Source organism: Somniosus microcephalus, chromosome 7 (genome assembly GCF_052327205.1).
Source record: "Somniosus microcephalus isolate GS21.2 chromosome 7, FLI_Smic_1.0, whole genome shotgun sequence".
Classification (NCBI taxonomy): Eukaryota; Metazoa; Chordata; class Chondrichthyes; order Squaliformes; family Somniosidae; genus Somniosus; species Somniosus microcephalus.
Genome location: NC_140993.1, coordinates 114694162 through 114710724, shown reverse-complemented (window position 1 = coordinate 114710724; position 16563 = coordinate 114694162). Strand labels below are relative to the sequence as shown.

At 45.1% G+C, this 16563-nt stretch overlaps 1 protein-coding gene across 1 annotated transcript in view; it reads right to left on the bottom strand.

The window, feature by feature from the left end:
- The window catches only part of LOC147114852 (putative Polycomb group protein ASXL3), a 440803-nt gene that overhangs the window by 231823 nt on the left and 192417 nt on the right, over window positions 1-16563 (bottom strand). The window contains exon 6 of the mRNA XM_085992855.1: window positions 659-776. Coding sequence (XP_085848981.1) covers window positions 659-776 — 118 coding nt within the window. The remainder of the gene's footprint in view (window positions 1-658; window positions 777-16563) is intronic.

The following is a 16563-nucleotide window of genomic DNA, read 5'->3' as shown; positions in this document are numbered from 1 at the left end:
CGTGACAATGGCACCCACTATGATGGAGCCTCTGGTGCCACTGCTGCCATGGAAGCTCAAATGGCTGGCATCTTGGCTTTGGGGCCAGTGTTGACAGATAGTTCCAGATCATCATCTCACTCTTATTTGATGAGCTTTTTCCATAGAAGAACCAACTGTGAAGTGATAGATTTATTTGCAGGTTAACAGTTAAGACTTAAAGCTGCCAAAATGGAAAATAGAGCTGTAAATCTGGCACTGCTGTACAATAAATGCATTTTCTAATTAGAAACTGCAGCAACCTGTTCATTTACTAGTGAACATGTTAATCGCATTTGTTATACAAAGATTGTTTATAACATACAAACAATGCATGTGGCAGTTTGCTTTGTTTCTATATAACGGGTATTACTTTGAACAAAAAGTACTCGCCTTTGTATATCCTTTTCTGTTAATCTTTTAAAAATAGTTTTATGTACTTTCTCCACCGAGCAACTCTACTGAGTTTGGGAACTTGCTATGTGGAAAATCTCATGGTACAAGCTGTGCCACCACACCACTTTGATAAATCGGCATCTTTATGTCACAGACCTGAATTTTAAAACAGTCATTACTTTCCAGCTGATATCCATAAGAAAATTAGTTAAAACACTAAAGTCCATTCAGAATTGCTACTTACCAGATGGTGATTCCGAGTGCTCCTCTGATACTTTTAGTGGTGTCAGAATGACACAAGGAATGGCCTTGTTCATCATCATAGAAACACCAATCCTCCTCTTCTGTTGCTGCTTCAATGCCTATTAATTACATAAGAATTAAAGGATGAACCTTTGAGCTACAAAACTTTGCTTTTTTCTATCGCAGATCACATTTTTCCTTAAGTACATGATTACCATTTTAGTGATTAGCTATAACAGTTCTACTCAGCATTATCCTCACGGGTTTTCATCGGTTTAGTCAGGAACTCAATTATCTTAACTCGAGCCTTTTTGTTTGCTTTTTCTGATAACAATACTGCTTGTAGCACTAATGCCTGCCCAACATGTAAATAGAATATTACCATCAAATGAAAGTATTTTTAATCTAAAGAATGCTTTCCCTCCTTCTCCCATGGGAAATGTCTCTTCCAGATATTCTCCATTTACTTGCTAAAAGCAGTCTCAAGGAAACACACTGTGTTGAAAATTCCAGTAGTCTAGTACTGTACTTATATTTACATTTGAACACTATCCAGAACACTACTTCCATGAAATCAGCAAAATGTGATGGAATTGTACATAAAAAGGAATGACTGTCCTAACAATGGCTAAATGTTCCGAGTATTCCTGCACTAATCTAATTTTAATTGCTAATTAGGTCCCTCATCATAACCTAACAGCACCTGACATAGTACACCTTTTATCCTTTCTTTACTAACCAAGAAACCATGTGATGGACATTCTTTATATTACGTGTCATGCTACAACGGGTTCTATATCGCTGCTGGGTGCCATATAAAACAAAGTTATGGAAAGGTGTGATGAGTCATGTTTCACAGAGGTCTGTGCTGGGGCCACACATATTTCTAATATACATAAATGATCTGGAATTGAAGTATCAATATTGAAATTCGCTGAAGACATCAAATTAGGGATATGGCAAATTGTGATGAGGATTATGAAAGACTGCAGGATGACATCAATAGGCTAGCAGGGTGGGCAGCTAGATGGCAGATACAGGTCAATGGATGAAAATGTGAAATACACTTCACATTACCTACATTTTGAAAGTAAGAATAGAGAAAGGAGCAGAGCAGCAGAGAGAACTGTTATAGTTAATTTCCAAAATGGTGATAATATTCAATGAGATAGTTGTACAGATTAATTCATAAGGAAAATATCCATTTGTCAGTCATCTATACTCCTCTACTGACGATTAGGTTATCTGACCAAATAATCATCTACTCCAAATGTTGAAAGATCATCAAGGGATTCTATCTATTTATCCAATTAAAAGTCCCATGTTTTGAGTGCACCCATCACATTTCAGATGTCATACTTCAAAGTGTCAAAAGTATAAAAAATGAACGTTGTCATTTTCTGTCGGGTTTTTATTTGGAGTGAAGTCAAGGTTTTACAAGCAGCTAATAATCTACAGAGAAACAATTACCCTGTAAGTGACTCAAGGTCTGCTTGTTTACAGCAATTAGACTTTGTGGCCTTAAAGGGACAGAACAAATTATATACAGCGCCATATAGACAACAGAATAGTACATTGTGCATTACATGATATGATGCTCTTGTTCTTGTAAACAATGTATCTTTCACCTTATCATGAACAGTAACTCAGGAGATCTTCTACTATATCTATAATACATAGAAAGTTTTACATATAGCACACACTTCCTGTAAGCGACACACTTCAGCATTTCCTCTGACTCAATGTGGGCAATGCCACAGGAGATCTGCTAGTTATAATATGAATCCAAATGCAGTCTAAGAGCATACATTGTGTCCCATGACCATAATAGAAATTAAAGACAAAACACGAGTGTTGGGACACCTGAAATAAAAATAGGGAAATGCTTGGAATACATAGCAGGTTAGTCAGCATCGGAAACAGAAGTTGGTTTATGCCATTCTGACAAAGGGTTTCTACTGTAACCATTAACCGGTTTACTTTCAGATGCTAACTAACTCAATGTGTATTTCCAACAAATTTTGTTTTTGTGCCATGACTACAGTGTTTCATCGTCATGCATTGTAGAATGTAACAAAATGATCCATGAATGACATTGACAAAATCCAAAAACAAAAGACATGCTGTTGCAAATCTTACTCATTTTTAACCATGCACGTGATCTAAGAACAACTCCTTGAAACAAATGATTTACACAAATGCTGTGACCACACCACTTGAGAATGATCAGCCCAGTTTGATTCAAGAGCATGATGTAGCATGATCATGGGTCATTTCTTGATAGACCTGATGAGACTCCTACATTTCCATAATGTCCCCAAATTTTAAGAGCCATCCTAATCACTAGATGCAATTTAATTACCTAACAGAACTGTTGAAGCACCTTCACCACATGACTGCAGCGGTTCAAGTAGGTGGCTCACCATCACCTTCTCAAGGGCAATTAGAGATGGGCAATAAATGCTGGCCTTGCCAGCAACACCCACATACCGTGCATGAATACATTTAAAAAAATTAAAAATTCTAGCTTGATAGTTTTAATCTATAAATGGAAAGTACCAGATGGGTAATCGATTGTATCGCCAGTAGGAATGGGTATATCAAAAAGAAAATTATTTGTGCTATTCACAAGTAATAAGAAATGTTGAATAATCTCAAAAATGGATAAATATCCTTTGAATTCTGTATCCTATTTGTCAATTTCAGTACTCAATCTTGAGATTCTTTCCAAGATAATGTATCCATTCACATTAGTGGATGCTAAGAAAGCTTTTGACTAGGTAGGCTGGTCTTTTTTGCATAACGAACTACAACAAAAGATTTTGTGGAGCAAAACTGTATGATGATGATTATTATTCTACTCACTGGATTTCTTTGTTGAGCCAATAGGAGAGTGCAAAAGCAAATCTCACAAGCAGAATCTTTAAAGGCATGCATTTTCTTCTTCCACTAACACAATAGCACCACAATGCATCATTGGCCTGTTTATGTGAAGCATACAATATTCACATTTATCTAAATAGTAAAAAACAAATCAATTTGTAAGATCATATCTGAGCTGTCTGATTGGCTTGACGTGTTTCATTCACAGGGATGGGACCAATGGGATAGGACATATGATAGGGCAGCACGGTGGCATAGTGGTTAGCACTGTTGCCTCACAGCGCCAGGGACCCGGGTTCAAATCCGGCCTCGGGTGACTGTCTGTGTGGAGTTTGCACATTCTCCCCGTGTTTGTGTGGGTTTCCTCCGGGTGCTCCGGTTTCCTCCCACAGTCCAAAGATGTGCGGGTTAGGTTGATTGGCCATGATAAAAATTGGCCCTTAGTGTTAGGGGGGATTAAATACGTGGGGTTACGGGGTTACGGGGATAGGGCTTGGGTGGGATGGCTGTCGGTGTAGGGACCGGGTGCTAGGGTTTGGATGATCAGCCATGATCTCGTTGAATGGTGGAGCAGGCTCGAAGGGTCGAATGGCCTACTCCTGCTCCTATCTTCTATGTTTCTATGATAGAGTCCAAATCAATTGGGATTAGTGGGGCAGGCACCAAAAAGAATTTAGTCCTTTGCCCTTCAGAAGGACAAGGGCAGCAGACGCATGGGAACATCACCACCTACAAGTTCCCCTCCATCCTGACTTGGACCTGTATCGCCGTTCCTTCACTGTCGCTGGGCCAAAATCCTGGAACTCCCTTCCTAACAGCATTGTGGGTGCACCTACACCATATGGACTGCAGCGGTTCAAGAAGGCGGCTCACCACCATCTTCTCAAGGGCAATTAGGGATGGGCACTAAATGCAGGCCTAGCCAGCGACGCCCACATCCCACCAATGAATTAAAAAAAGAAAAAAATCTATATTTTTTGCAGCTAACAGATTTCAAGAAGCAAGATATTAAACTTGAAGCAGGAGTTATAGACTCAAATGCTTATTATTAATGTTAAAATAAAATTATTCCTAGAATTGTATGATATGGATTTATAACTTGCTGAGGTGTACTCAATACTAAATTTAAAAAATAAATATCTGCAAGGAGCATCACGGGAGATGTACAAATACATATAAAAATTATATCGCACCAGTTTCTCCAAGCAGGAGGTGGATGTTATGTGCTGTAACTGGAGAAATGGAGAAATGTGAAGTTATCCACTTAGGTAGGAAAAATAGAAAAGAAGAATATTTTTTAAATAGTGAGAGATTGGGAAATGTTGGTGTTCAGAGACACCTGGGTGTCCTTGTACACGAATCACTGAAAGTTAACATGCAGGTACAGCAAGCAATTAGGAAAGGAAATGGTATGTTGGCCTTTATTACAAGAGGATTTGAGCATAAGAGTAAAGACGTCTTACTGCAATTATATAGGGCCTACTCCTGCTCCTATTTCTTATGTTCTTAAGTAAGCCATTGTGTGACCATTACTACATTAGGTTAAACTAAACTGGTCAAGCTAATCCAACAGAAATCTTCTTCTATAATTACTAGGCATGTCACAACACTGGCTATTATTGTTCCCATTATTTAGGTGAAGCCAGAGAGGTTAATGGTAGCTGCTGCATGTGCTGAACATTTAAAAAATAATACTATGTATAACAAGTGTCAGAACATTTTAATTACTTTTGTTTAATGTTTAATGCAAAAAATCTCAGCGTTCTTGTATAACCTCCTTTTATGCTGTCATGATTTACTATGCAGTCTGCTAGCAAGCCTAAGTTTAAAATGGATAATTTTCACCTCGTTGCTTGGGTAGTAAACTGGCGGAGCTGATCGCCTGCTCATTGTAGAACCCACCTGATTTTCATTCAATTGGTTTGAACGGAAATTAAAATCAGGCACGTTCTATAATGGGTGGGTGAACTGCTCCACCAGTTTACCAGCCAAGCGGTGAAGGTAACTAGTACCCCTAAAGAGCCTTGACTAATATTTCAATCCCTTAAGTACATGGTAGAGCTTCTAACCAAAGAACGGGAGCAGATTTATCAGATAATTTACTGTTATTATGACAACAATCAGCCCCTGTAAAGCTAAAAAAAACTAGACTACAGTATATTACTTTGTCAATGGGTGCAGCAATATTTATTTATTTTGATAACTAAGATGGAGTTACAAGGCTGTAATCTAATACAGGATTTGAGGTATGATCAAAGCCATTAGAGTGAAGCCTGGGTAGTTTATAAGGATTAGATTACAACCTTCATTCACTCCTTGCTTTCTGTGGTCAGATACTGGAAGGCTTGTTATGAAGACTGTAGTGTATGTACCTTTAAGAGAGAACTACTTTTACAGCTCCTGTATACTGTAGTACCGGCAGTGACCACACCTGTATATAAGCCTTGAGCATGCCTCTGTACCCCCAGTCTTGAGACTACCCTACTCCAGTAAACACCTATTGATTGTTAAATTACAGCATCCGTGTAGTTATTTGGAAACATCATACTCTCAGAATCACGGATCTAACAAAGACAATACAGTTCTAAGAGAGGGAAATTGCTTTTTGTTTCTATTCTGATAACTATTGCCAATTATTCAGTGCAGCACATAACCCCAATGTGGATAAACCTTTCTTCACCTGCTCATGGACTGGGCATGTTAGATTTGCTGGTACCTCTGGGGCAGATTCACTACTGCTGTGTCCCAAATATATTGGGTATTTATATAATACTGAACTTTTATTATTTTCCTCTTTCCAATGAGCATATTTCTTAGAACAGTGTCTCCTCTAGGAGTTGTTGATATTCTGTTCTGAGGGTGGATTTCATAGATAAAATTTTACAACTGTACAGTTTCAGCTTTTATTAATTCTAAGTCCTGACATACATAATTAAATAATTACTGTAACCATAGCAACAAAACAGAATATCCATCTGTTACTCAAACTGATAACAACTCTCCTTTCCATCTGCTAAAAAATCTTGACTCCAAAATCGACAATTACAATAAAACTTTCATATTTTGGCTTTCACAGTCCAAGTGTTAAAATGGTTAGAGCTCTGAAAATTATATTACATATTGGGTGCTGAAACTCCTGGTAATCAATATTTTTTTTACTTTTGTTTCTTGATGTGCGTGTAGAGCTGATGTCACAAATTGAATCTTTCAGTGTGACAGTCATCATTTATTGAGAACACAGAAAGAACTAGCTGTGAGAGACCATACCAACAGCCACAGTCTGTACAAAACTCAACCCATTACCTATCAACCTTTAAAATGTCAGCTATAATATGTCATCTTAACAGCAACTATCATCATTTATATATAGTGAACGTAGAAAATTTTCCAAGAAATTTTGTAGAGAATACTGGGCTGGATGTAAGACCTCACTGGATTGTGCTTTAATATAGGATCTCAAAGGATCCTTACAGGATATAGAGTGACAATGTAAGGGGTTAGAAATTGGTATGCATTGCACCCGTTGTTTGGGTGTAAAACAGCTACTTTAGCAGTTGGGCATCCTGCGCCCATTCTGTGCAGGCATTGACCCCACTGCTGAATTTAAGATGACCATTTTTAGGTGTACCAGGGCAGACAACTAAAACAGGCATTAGGCCCTATAAATATGTCAATGAGCAGCCGAATGCCTGTTGAAGAACCACAGTATAAAATGTGTTCCTGATGCGCGGGGCAGATGCCGGGGTTGCCCCGCTCAGAATTCTTCAGCGGCCCCCGTGGCCACCAAATAAAGGCAAGCTTATAAAAAATGTTTTAAAAACCTGTGCAGCCAGGAGGAGCAGCAATGCCCCCCCCCACCCTGCTTCACAATCCTGATGATGAGCATCCCTGTTGCACGATCTAACCCTCACTCCCGGAACTTACCGGTCAGCCAGAAATTCATTTTCCTTGAGGCGACATGCCGGTGGAGGAGCGACAGGCGCTGGCAGCTCGCCCCAAACATGTTGACGAAACCCGAGGCCCAATTCTGAGATGGCCTCGGGACTCTTCGGGCACGCGTTCTCCATGCAGCTGAGCCTGGGCCCAAGCCCGGGCCCAAGCCCAAGATCTCACACGATATCAGCCTGGGATGCAGGAACATTCAGGAAACCCAATTATTTTGGAAGGATTCACTATCCTCCATGTAATACAAAGTATTGATCTAATCTTGAGTGGCATGTGAGAATATATATTAAACTTCTCAAACATTCTTTCCATTACTTAGGCCTAGAAATTGGGTATTGCCCCGCTTGAGGTGTTAGAACTGGCGCAGCGCAAAGTTTATAGCCAGACGAAACTTATCGCCGCCTGGCGCGATATTGGGTTGCATCGGCCCCAAAGGTGATTGAGGCGCGAATTCAGACATTGCACGGGCCTCCTAAGGCGCAAAACTTCCGGCGCAACCCAATATCGGCACAGGCGAGCGCAGCGCAGGTGATCTCAATTACCGATAACCACGAGACTTCCAGGCGCCGGCCGGCTCTTAAAGGGGTGGGTCAGTCAGCCTCAGCTTCCACACTCATCACCTTGTAGGCCTCAGAATCGGCGCACGCCCTTCTCTGGCGCAAAAGACTTGGCCAAGATGGAGAAGGTGAGACAGAGAGCAGAGCGCTTCAGCACTGAGGCTCTGGAGCACTTGGTGGCCGCAGTGGAGCGCCGTCGAGATGTTCTCTATCCTGACAATGGCAGGAGGCCGAATCAAAAGGACTACCGCCGAACTTGGAGGGATGTTTGTTAGAGGGTCAACTCCAGCAGCATGGTGACCAGGAGCCTTGTTCAGTGCAGGAAGAAATTCAACGACCTCACTCGGGTCGTGAGGGTGAGTGGTGTTTATGCAAACTTCTGCTTCCCTCCATCTGCACCTGACTTCATGGCTACAGGGTGCGCGATGCCCCAATGGCCATGTGTCAGCAAGCACCCATGGCCCTTTCTGGGCACACACATGCACATTTGACTCAAGGGGTAATGTAAGGGCTCTTGCACCATGGGGGGCATGAGATGATCACTCAGGCCGTCATGTAAGGGCTCTTGCACCATGGGGGGCATGAGATGATCACTCAGGGCATCATGTAAGGGCTCTTGCACCATGGGGGGCATGAGATGATCACTCAGGGCGTCATGTAACAGAACTTCCCCTTCTTTCCCCTGCAGTCCAAGCTGGCGACGATTCGCAAGGAGCAGCTTCGAACCGGTGGAGGACCTCCACAAGTGGTCACTCTGATGGATCTCGAGGAGAGAGTGCACCAGATTCTTGGAGGACGTCTGAGTGGTCCTGTTACCACTGCAGCTGCCGACCCCATTGTCGACAGCGATGGTAAGGATCTCACCTTTTTCAGCTGTCTCCTTCCACTTGGTCCCCCCACCAGCATGCTTTCTCACTGTGGAGCCATGTCATAGCCTTGCCACAATCTGGCATGCCTTGCTGCCAACCTGTCCTTTTGCTAAAGCCACTCTTCCACCTCCCTGCTTTCAGATGCTGCATCGCCAGCTCGGGATCCGGGCCCTGAAGCTGCCAGTGGCAGTGCCTCCGGAGGCGAGGATCAGGAGGAAGTCGGACCATCCATTCCAGCCTCAGGGGAGCCAACACATCTGCAGACTGGGGATAGTAGCTCCCTGGAGGGGAGGGGGGGGGACTCTGATGAGGAGCCAGCTGCCGGAACAATCGGCCTGCATCAACGCGAGGGGGGTAGGCAAGTTTGGGCACCGGCTCCCCAGAGGGCAAGGCAGGGAGCGATGACTGCTGCACAGAGTGCAGAAGAGGTGTGTAGCCTGGCTGAAATGAGCACCCAGGCCCGGCTCAGGCACACTGAGCTTATGGCTGCAGTGGGGAGGATGCCTCTGTCGATAGAAACACTGGCAAAGAGTGTGCTGGACTTTGGCGCAGCAATGGAGAGGACTGTCCAGGGCTTCGGGGCAGCAATGGAGAGGACTGTCCAGGGCTTCGAGGCCGCTATGGAAAGGACTGTTCAGAGCTTTGGACCATCCCTGGAAAGGTCTGTCCAGGGCTTAGCCGAGGCAGTGGAACGGACTGCTCCAGCCTTGTCCAAAGCAATGGAGAGAACTGTCCAGGGCTTCTCCGAAGCACTGGCACCTGCCACACAGGTCCTCACTGCTGCCATGCAGTCACTTGCTGGCCTCGTCCATACCCAGATTGAGGCAACGCGAACTCTCACTGCTGCCACCCTATCTGCATCAGCTAGGATCACCCCGGGCCCTTCCAGTACCACACGAGGCCAGGGATCAGTGGAGCAGTCGCTTGTGGCGGTGGAGCCGAGCCGGTCCCCTCCGAGAGCCAGTGTGTCGTCCGACCATGGTGCAGGTGTCCTCTCTCGGCAGGTGACCATTGCTCATGCCACCGCTGGAACGTCTGCAGTGCAGCTGCCACCACCTGCAGTGCACACTGCTTCCAGCCATGGCCAGATCAAGCAGCCAGCCTCCGCACCCTCCAAGCCCAGAGGTCATCCAGGCCATCCCTCAGGGGCTTCTGCGCTTGCAGACAGTCACCAGGTGTCCCCCATCCTTGACGCCGCCACTGGCGTTCAACTACGGAGGAGCAGCAGGGAGGGAAGGGGCCGACCGCGAAAGAGAAGTCGGTCTCCATCAAGGGGCCAGCAGTAGAGGGAGGTGCTGAGGCGTTTCTTTCCCCAAATTCAAGGATGCCCTCACCTGTTCTGATTGTTGGTGATGGTTTGTTTAGTTTTGTGGCTTTGCCAGAGAGTTAACTGTTATTTTGTTAGTTATGGTTTCTGTTGACATGACGTTGTTATGCTGGAAGGAAGCAGTTTTTTGAAAATAAAGATTTTTTTTAATTTACAATGGTACTCGTAACTATTTACAATCATGGTGGCCTTCATAGGCTTTGTACGATCAGAAGTGCGCAGGACGAATGAGACCCATCATTCCATCAGAGGGTCCTCGAACCGAGTCCTTATGAGCCTCTGACGGATGGCCCTTCCAGTTTCAGGAGCCCTCCCATCTTCCTCCTCCTCCTCCGCATGCTCCTCCTCCTCCCCCTCCTCGTCCGCCTGCTCTTCCTCCTCCTCCTCCTCCTCCTCGTCCGCCTGCTCTGCTGGGCCTTGAGGGGCAGCTGGCATTGTTGCCGAATAGCCAAGTTGTGGAGCATGCAGCAGACGACGACGATGCGACCCACTTGCTCCGGCGAGTACTGCAGGGCTCCCCCCGAATGGTCTAGACAGCGGAAACGCTGTTTGAGCACACCAATAGTGTGCTCCACAATGTTCCTGGTCGCCTGATGGCTGCTATTGTAAAGCTCTTCTGCCGGGGTGGCGGGCAAACAGAGTGGAGTCATGAGCCATGGGCAGAGAGGATAGCCCTTGTCGCCAAGAAGCCAGCCTCGTGGGTGAGCCGGCCCCGCAAAAAGGTCAGAAACTGAGGTCTGCCGCAGGATGAACGCATCGTGGCTGCTCCCAGGGAATTGCGCGTTGACTGCCATGATCATCTGGCGGTGGTCACAGACCAGCTGGACATTGAGGGAGTGGAACCCCTTGCGGTTGCGGAACTCCTCAGGATTCAGTAATGGCGCCCGCAAAGCCACGTGTGTGCAATCAATGGCCCCCTGCACCATGGGGAAGTTCGCAATAGCAGCAAAGCCCTGCGCACGTTCCGCCTGCTTCTCCAGGGTCAGAGGGAAGGTGATTAATTGACGCCTTCTTCTATAGAGGGCAGCTGTCACTTGCCGGATGCAACAATGCACTGCAAATTGAGATATATTCGCTATGTCCCCAGTGGCTGACTGAAAGGATCCGGTGGCGTAAAAGTTGAGGGCAACAGTCACTTTGACGGCCACCGACAGAGAGGTCCTGCACCGTAGACGCGGCTGCAGATCCTCAGCAAGCAGGTGGCACAGCTCAGTCACAACCTCCTCACCAAATCGAAGCCTTCGCAGGCACTGCTCCTCCGACATGGTAAGGTATGACACCTGCTGCCTGTAAACCCTCGCAGCGTATCTTTGGAGTGGCCGACCTCCATTGCCCCTCCTCCTTCTGGCCAATCCCGGCCCTCTCTCCCGCCGTCTCTGTGCCCCTTCAAAGTGTCCGGCCATGAGGACGTTCCCCTCCAAAACAGCTCCCATTGCTAGGCCAGACGGGCAACACACTGTAATGTCTAGCACTCCAACTGCTCCGGACAGGGCTGAAGGTCTCAAGTATTCGAAGGCTAAATCCGATAAATCCTGTGCAACAGTAGATCACCAACTCTCTCCAGCAACGATCAGAATGAACAGGCCAAGTGGCTGCAGCTTTTATACTAGAGCTGTCCCCTTTAAATAGCGCCCCCCGACTCCGGGAAGGGCCTGGGAATGTTCCATCGAACTGTCACTAATAGCGCCAGGCGGAAAGGTTCCGGGCGCCACCGAATGTCCGGTCAGGGGCGCCAAAAGTGCGTTGCACACTGAAATGACGTCATGATCTGCCTGCGCACGCAGGCGCGCGCTAACAGTTAGCGTGGATACTCAATATGGGAGGTGTCGCTATCCTCATTGCGCCCGCCCAAACATTGGGTAACGCCCCAAATCTCGGGTTCATTAGGCGCTAATCGCTGGCGCAACCAACCGAATTTCTAGGCCTTAGAGTCTTATCTAGGCTGTGTTTAGTGTGGTTTATGTTTAATGGTTAATACTATCACTGAGTTGCTACCAACATTTTTTCAAACTACTAGAACAGTAGTGATTTAAATTATTGTCAACCATTTTCTTCCAATGAGCTCTCTTTATTTTAATATATTTATTTTTTAAACTGATTGTCTGTAGTTGGTAGTGGTAAGAGAGTCCAGAAAATGGTTCAACTGAAGTGCAAAATAATGTCAGTGGAAAAATAATGTAAACTCATTAAGAAGGTTTTAGGTTCAATCAGCCAATTTAAACCAGATGGAAATGAGGGCATACCTAGTATCGGTGTTCCCAGATTAGGAAGTGGGAAAAAAAGCCAAGCGAAGCTTCCTGCTCCTGATCACTGTCCAATGTGCTGTGTTGAAAAGTGTGCATTTGTGGATAAGAGTAAGCATCGCCTTTCGCAGGAAAATAGCTTGCTGATACTCACTGTTGAAGTTTGTACATGAAAAATTACCACTTGGGTAAGGTACCAGAGAGCTACTGATGACGATGGAACTGTATCCAGGATGAGACACCCTTTTCTTCGTACAGCAACAGAGAAGAGAGGAGTAATTTGGGAAAATAACCTTGCATTTTGTGGAATAAAGGAGAGAAATTGGAAAAAATGAAAGTGTCAAAAAACATTACTACATAGCCACGGATGATAGTTTGTTCTCTGAGCTGAGGTTCCAGCCTCATATCCTCTCCATCACCAAGACCGGCTATTTCCACCTCCGTAACATCACCCGTCTCTGCCCCTGCCTCAGCTCATCTGCTGCTGAAACCCACATCCATGCCTTTGTTACCTCCAGACTCGACTATTCCAAAGATCACCTGACCAGCTGCCCATCTTGCACCCTATGTAAACTTGAGCTCATCCTAAACTCTGCTGCCCATATCCTAACTCCGACCAAGTCCGGTTCACTGACCTACATTGGCTCCTGGTCCTGCATCAGCTCAAATTTAAAATTCTCATTCTTGTTTTCAAATCCCCCCATGGCCTCGCTCCTCCCTATCTCTGTAACTACTACCAGCCCTGCAACCCTCCAAGATCTCTGCACTCTTCCAATTCTGGCCTATTGAGCATCCCTGAATTTAATTGCTCCACCATTGATGGTTGTGCCTTCAGCTGCCAAAGCCCTAAGCACTTGAATTTCCTCCCTAAACCTCTCTGCCTCTCTCTTGTCCTTGAATACGCTCCTTAAAACCTACCTCTATGACCAAGACATCTGTCCTAATATCCCCTTATGTGGCTCGGTGTCAAATTTTGTTTGGTAACGCTCTGGTGAAGCACCTTGGGATGTTTTATGATGTTAAAAGTGCTATATAGATGCAAGTTGTTGTTTGTACAGAATAAGCCATTCAACAGTTCACTTAGTTACTTAATTGTGGTCTATTTCCAGGCATCTGTTGTTTTCTACATTGATTATAAGACCTCAGCTCCACCTTTTCTGTAGATTAGTATTTTTCTCTCTGCTTTTCCAAAATGGTTTAGCTGAATTCTGAGAGAAATTGTTTGGGAGCAAATCTCATTCAAGAGAAGCACTTGATATAAAGGCCAACCGGAACCAAAAAGGAAACAACTCCAATTATTTTGAACACAAGAAATTGATAACTTGTGATTGGAAACATTTTCTAATGGGGAAGGTAACAAAGAAATCTATTGTTGATGACAGTGCGGATTAGAAGGAGGCATTACATACAGCATAGTGGGAAAAGGCCACTGTTAAGTCCATGAATGATTGAGACACGGACTAGCAGGAGAGAAACAAACAAGTCTTTACTGGTGAAAGGCATAAACGAAACTAACCAACAGAGGCTCTCTAGCGCCTTTTATACAGGGGTGGTCACTGCCGGTACTGCAGTCTGAGACCAGTTATTCTCTTAAAGGTACATACACAACAATTCCTCCCCTTTTAGATAAACAGTACATAACATTCATTTAACAACTAATGATAATGAATTACAATCACAATTACTGTTGCTAGATACATTGGTTAAGTTTAAGCAATTATAAGTTCAGTCTTTGAGGAGGCTTCCTGATTCTGTCTGGATAACGCCTCTTTGGAGTATCAGGTTCTTCTGGCAATGTTGAGTCAGAATCAATGTCGTTGTTTGGTTCATCTGCTTCCAATATTACCGGTTCTGCGGTAGCTGCAATTGGAACGTTGATTTCATTACCAGGTGTATCAGGTCGTGGTGTGGAGTTGACGTTTTCCAGTGACTCTAGAATCTGGTCAGCATGGCGTCTTACAATGCTCTCCCCAACGTCCACGGTATACATGAGAGGTCCTTGTCGTGCACAAACCGTTCCTGGCTGCCATTTTTCAGTGCGGTAGTCCCGGGCCAAAACTGGTTGACCTATCTTAAAACTCGTGGTCGGCCTTTCATTCATATTCTTAAACTGTCTGTTCTCCACATCTCTTCGGACGTTTGGCTTAACCTAATCCAAGCGGCATCATAGTCTTCGATTGAAGAACATCATGGCTGGATTTTGGTTGGTAACCGCATGTGTCGCATTCCGGTAGGCAAACAAGAAGTTGTCCACCTTTGTGTTGTAGGGGTATATCTTCATTACACATTGCCTTGATAGCCTTCTTGAATGTTTGGCCAAACCTCTCGGCCAATCCATTAGTGGCTGGATGATATGGGGCAGATGTTTAACACCATTGTTCTTTAAGAACCTCCGGAACTCTTCAGACACAAACTGTGGTCCATTGTCAGAGCAAATCTGTTCAGGCAGGCCATTCCTGGCAAATATGGTTCGTAAAACTGCGATAGTTTTTTCCGTGGTGGTTGAGGACATTTTTATTACCTCTGGCCACTTTGAATGTGCATCCACCGCAATTAAAAACATCGAGTCCATGAAGGGACCAGCAAAATCAATGTGCACCCTTTGCCATGGAGATGAGGGCCACTCCCATGGATGCAGAGGAGCTTGTGGTGGGGCGTTTTGGACCTTCTGGCATCCTGCACAGCTCTTGGTCATCTCTTCGATTTCTCTATCGATTCCCGGCCACCACACAAACGCTCTGGCTAAGCTCTTCATTTTTACCCCACCCAGATGACCCTCATGAAGCTCATTGAGCAGTCTATCCGTCAACTTAGGTGGAATTACTACTCTGGATCCACACATCAAGGTTCCTCTGCACACTGACAGCTGTTCTCCTCCTGGCGAAAATGCTGGCAGCAGTGGTTCGCCATGTGCTGGCCATCCCTTCACCGTTAAATCATAGACCCGTGATAGTGTCGGGTCATTCTGTGTTTCCTTTTCTATGTTTGCATTCGTCACAGGGAGACATTCGACTATGGTCGAGTGGAATAACTCCATTGGATCCACTGCAAGGTCTTCTTCTTCCACCGTCGGCAACGGTAGACGTGACAATCCATCAGCATTTCCATGCTGTTTAGTTCCACTGTACTCGATGTCATATTGGTGTGCCCCTAGGAAAAGGGACCATCTCTGCCACTGTTGTGCTGTCATTATCGGTACGCCCTTCTGAGGGTTGAAAATGGAGACAAGAGGTTGATGATCGGTTAGTAGAGTAAATTTTTGACCATGCAGATAGTGATTGAATTTCTTCACCCCCCACACTAGGCTGAGGGCCTCTCTGTCAATCTGGGCGTAGTTACGCTCGGCAGAAGTTAACGAGCGTGACGCAAAAGCTATCGGCCTCTCCAAACCATCAAGGAATTTATGTGACAGTACCGCCCCAATGCCGTAGGGAGACGCATCACACGCCAGCCTGATTGGCAGTGTTGGGTTGTAGTGAGCCAATACTTCCTTCGAAGTGATTAAGTCCTTACTCTTCTGAAAAGCACGTTTACAATCTTCGCTCCATTTCCATGCTACCCCCGTTCATAGCAGGGCGTTCAGTGGATGCAGAATTGTCGACAAATTCGGCAAAAACGTATGATAGTAATTCACCAACCCGAGGAATGACCTCAGTTGCGACACATTTTCAGGCGCTGGGGCCTTAACAACCGCTTCAATTTTGTCAGGGGACTTATGTAACCCCTCTTCATCAATCACGTGGCCACAATACGATATCTGTTTCTTAAAAAATTCGCACTTGGGGCGGTTGGCTCGCAGCCCATGTTCCCATAGTCTAGTGAGCACCTGTTCTAGGTTGTTAAAGTGTTCACTGTCATCTTCACCTGTTACAAGCATGTCGTCCAAGTAACACTGAGCCCCCGGAATCCCTTGCAGGACTTGTTCCATCGCTCTTTGCCATATCGCCGGAGCCGATGCTACTCCGAATACCAATCGATGATACTGGTAAAGACCTTTGTGAGTGTTTATTGTGAGATACTTCGTAGAGGACTCTTCAACCTCCATCTGCAAATATGCTTGTGCTAGGTCAATTTTTGTAAAA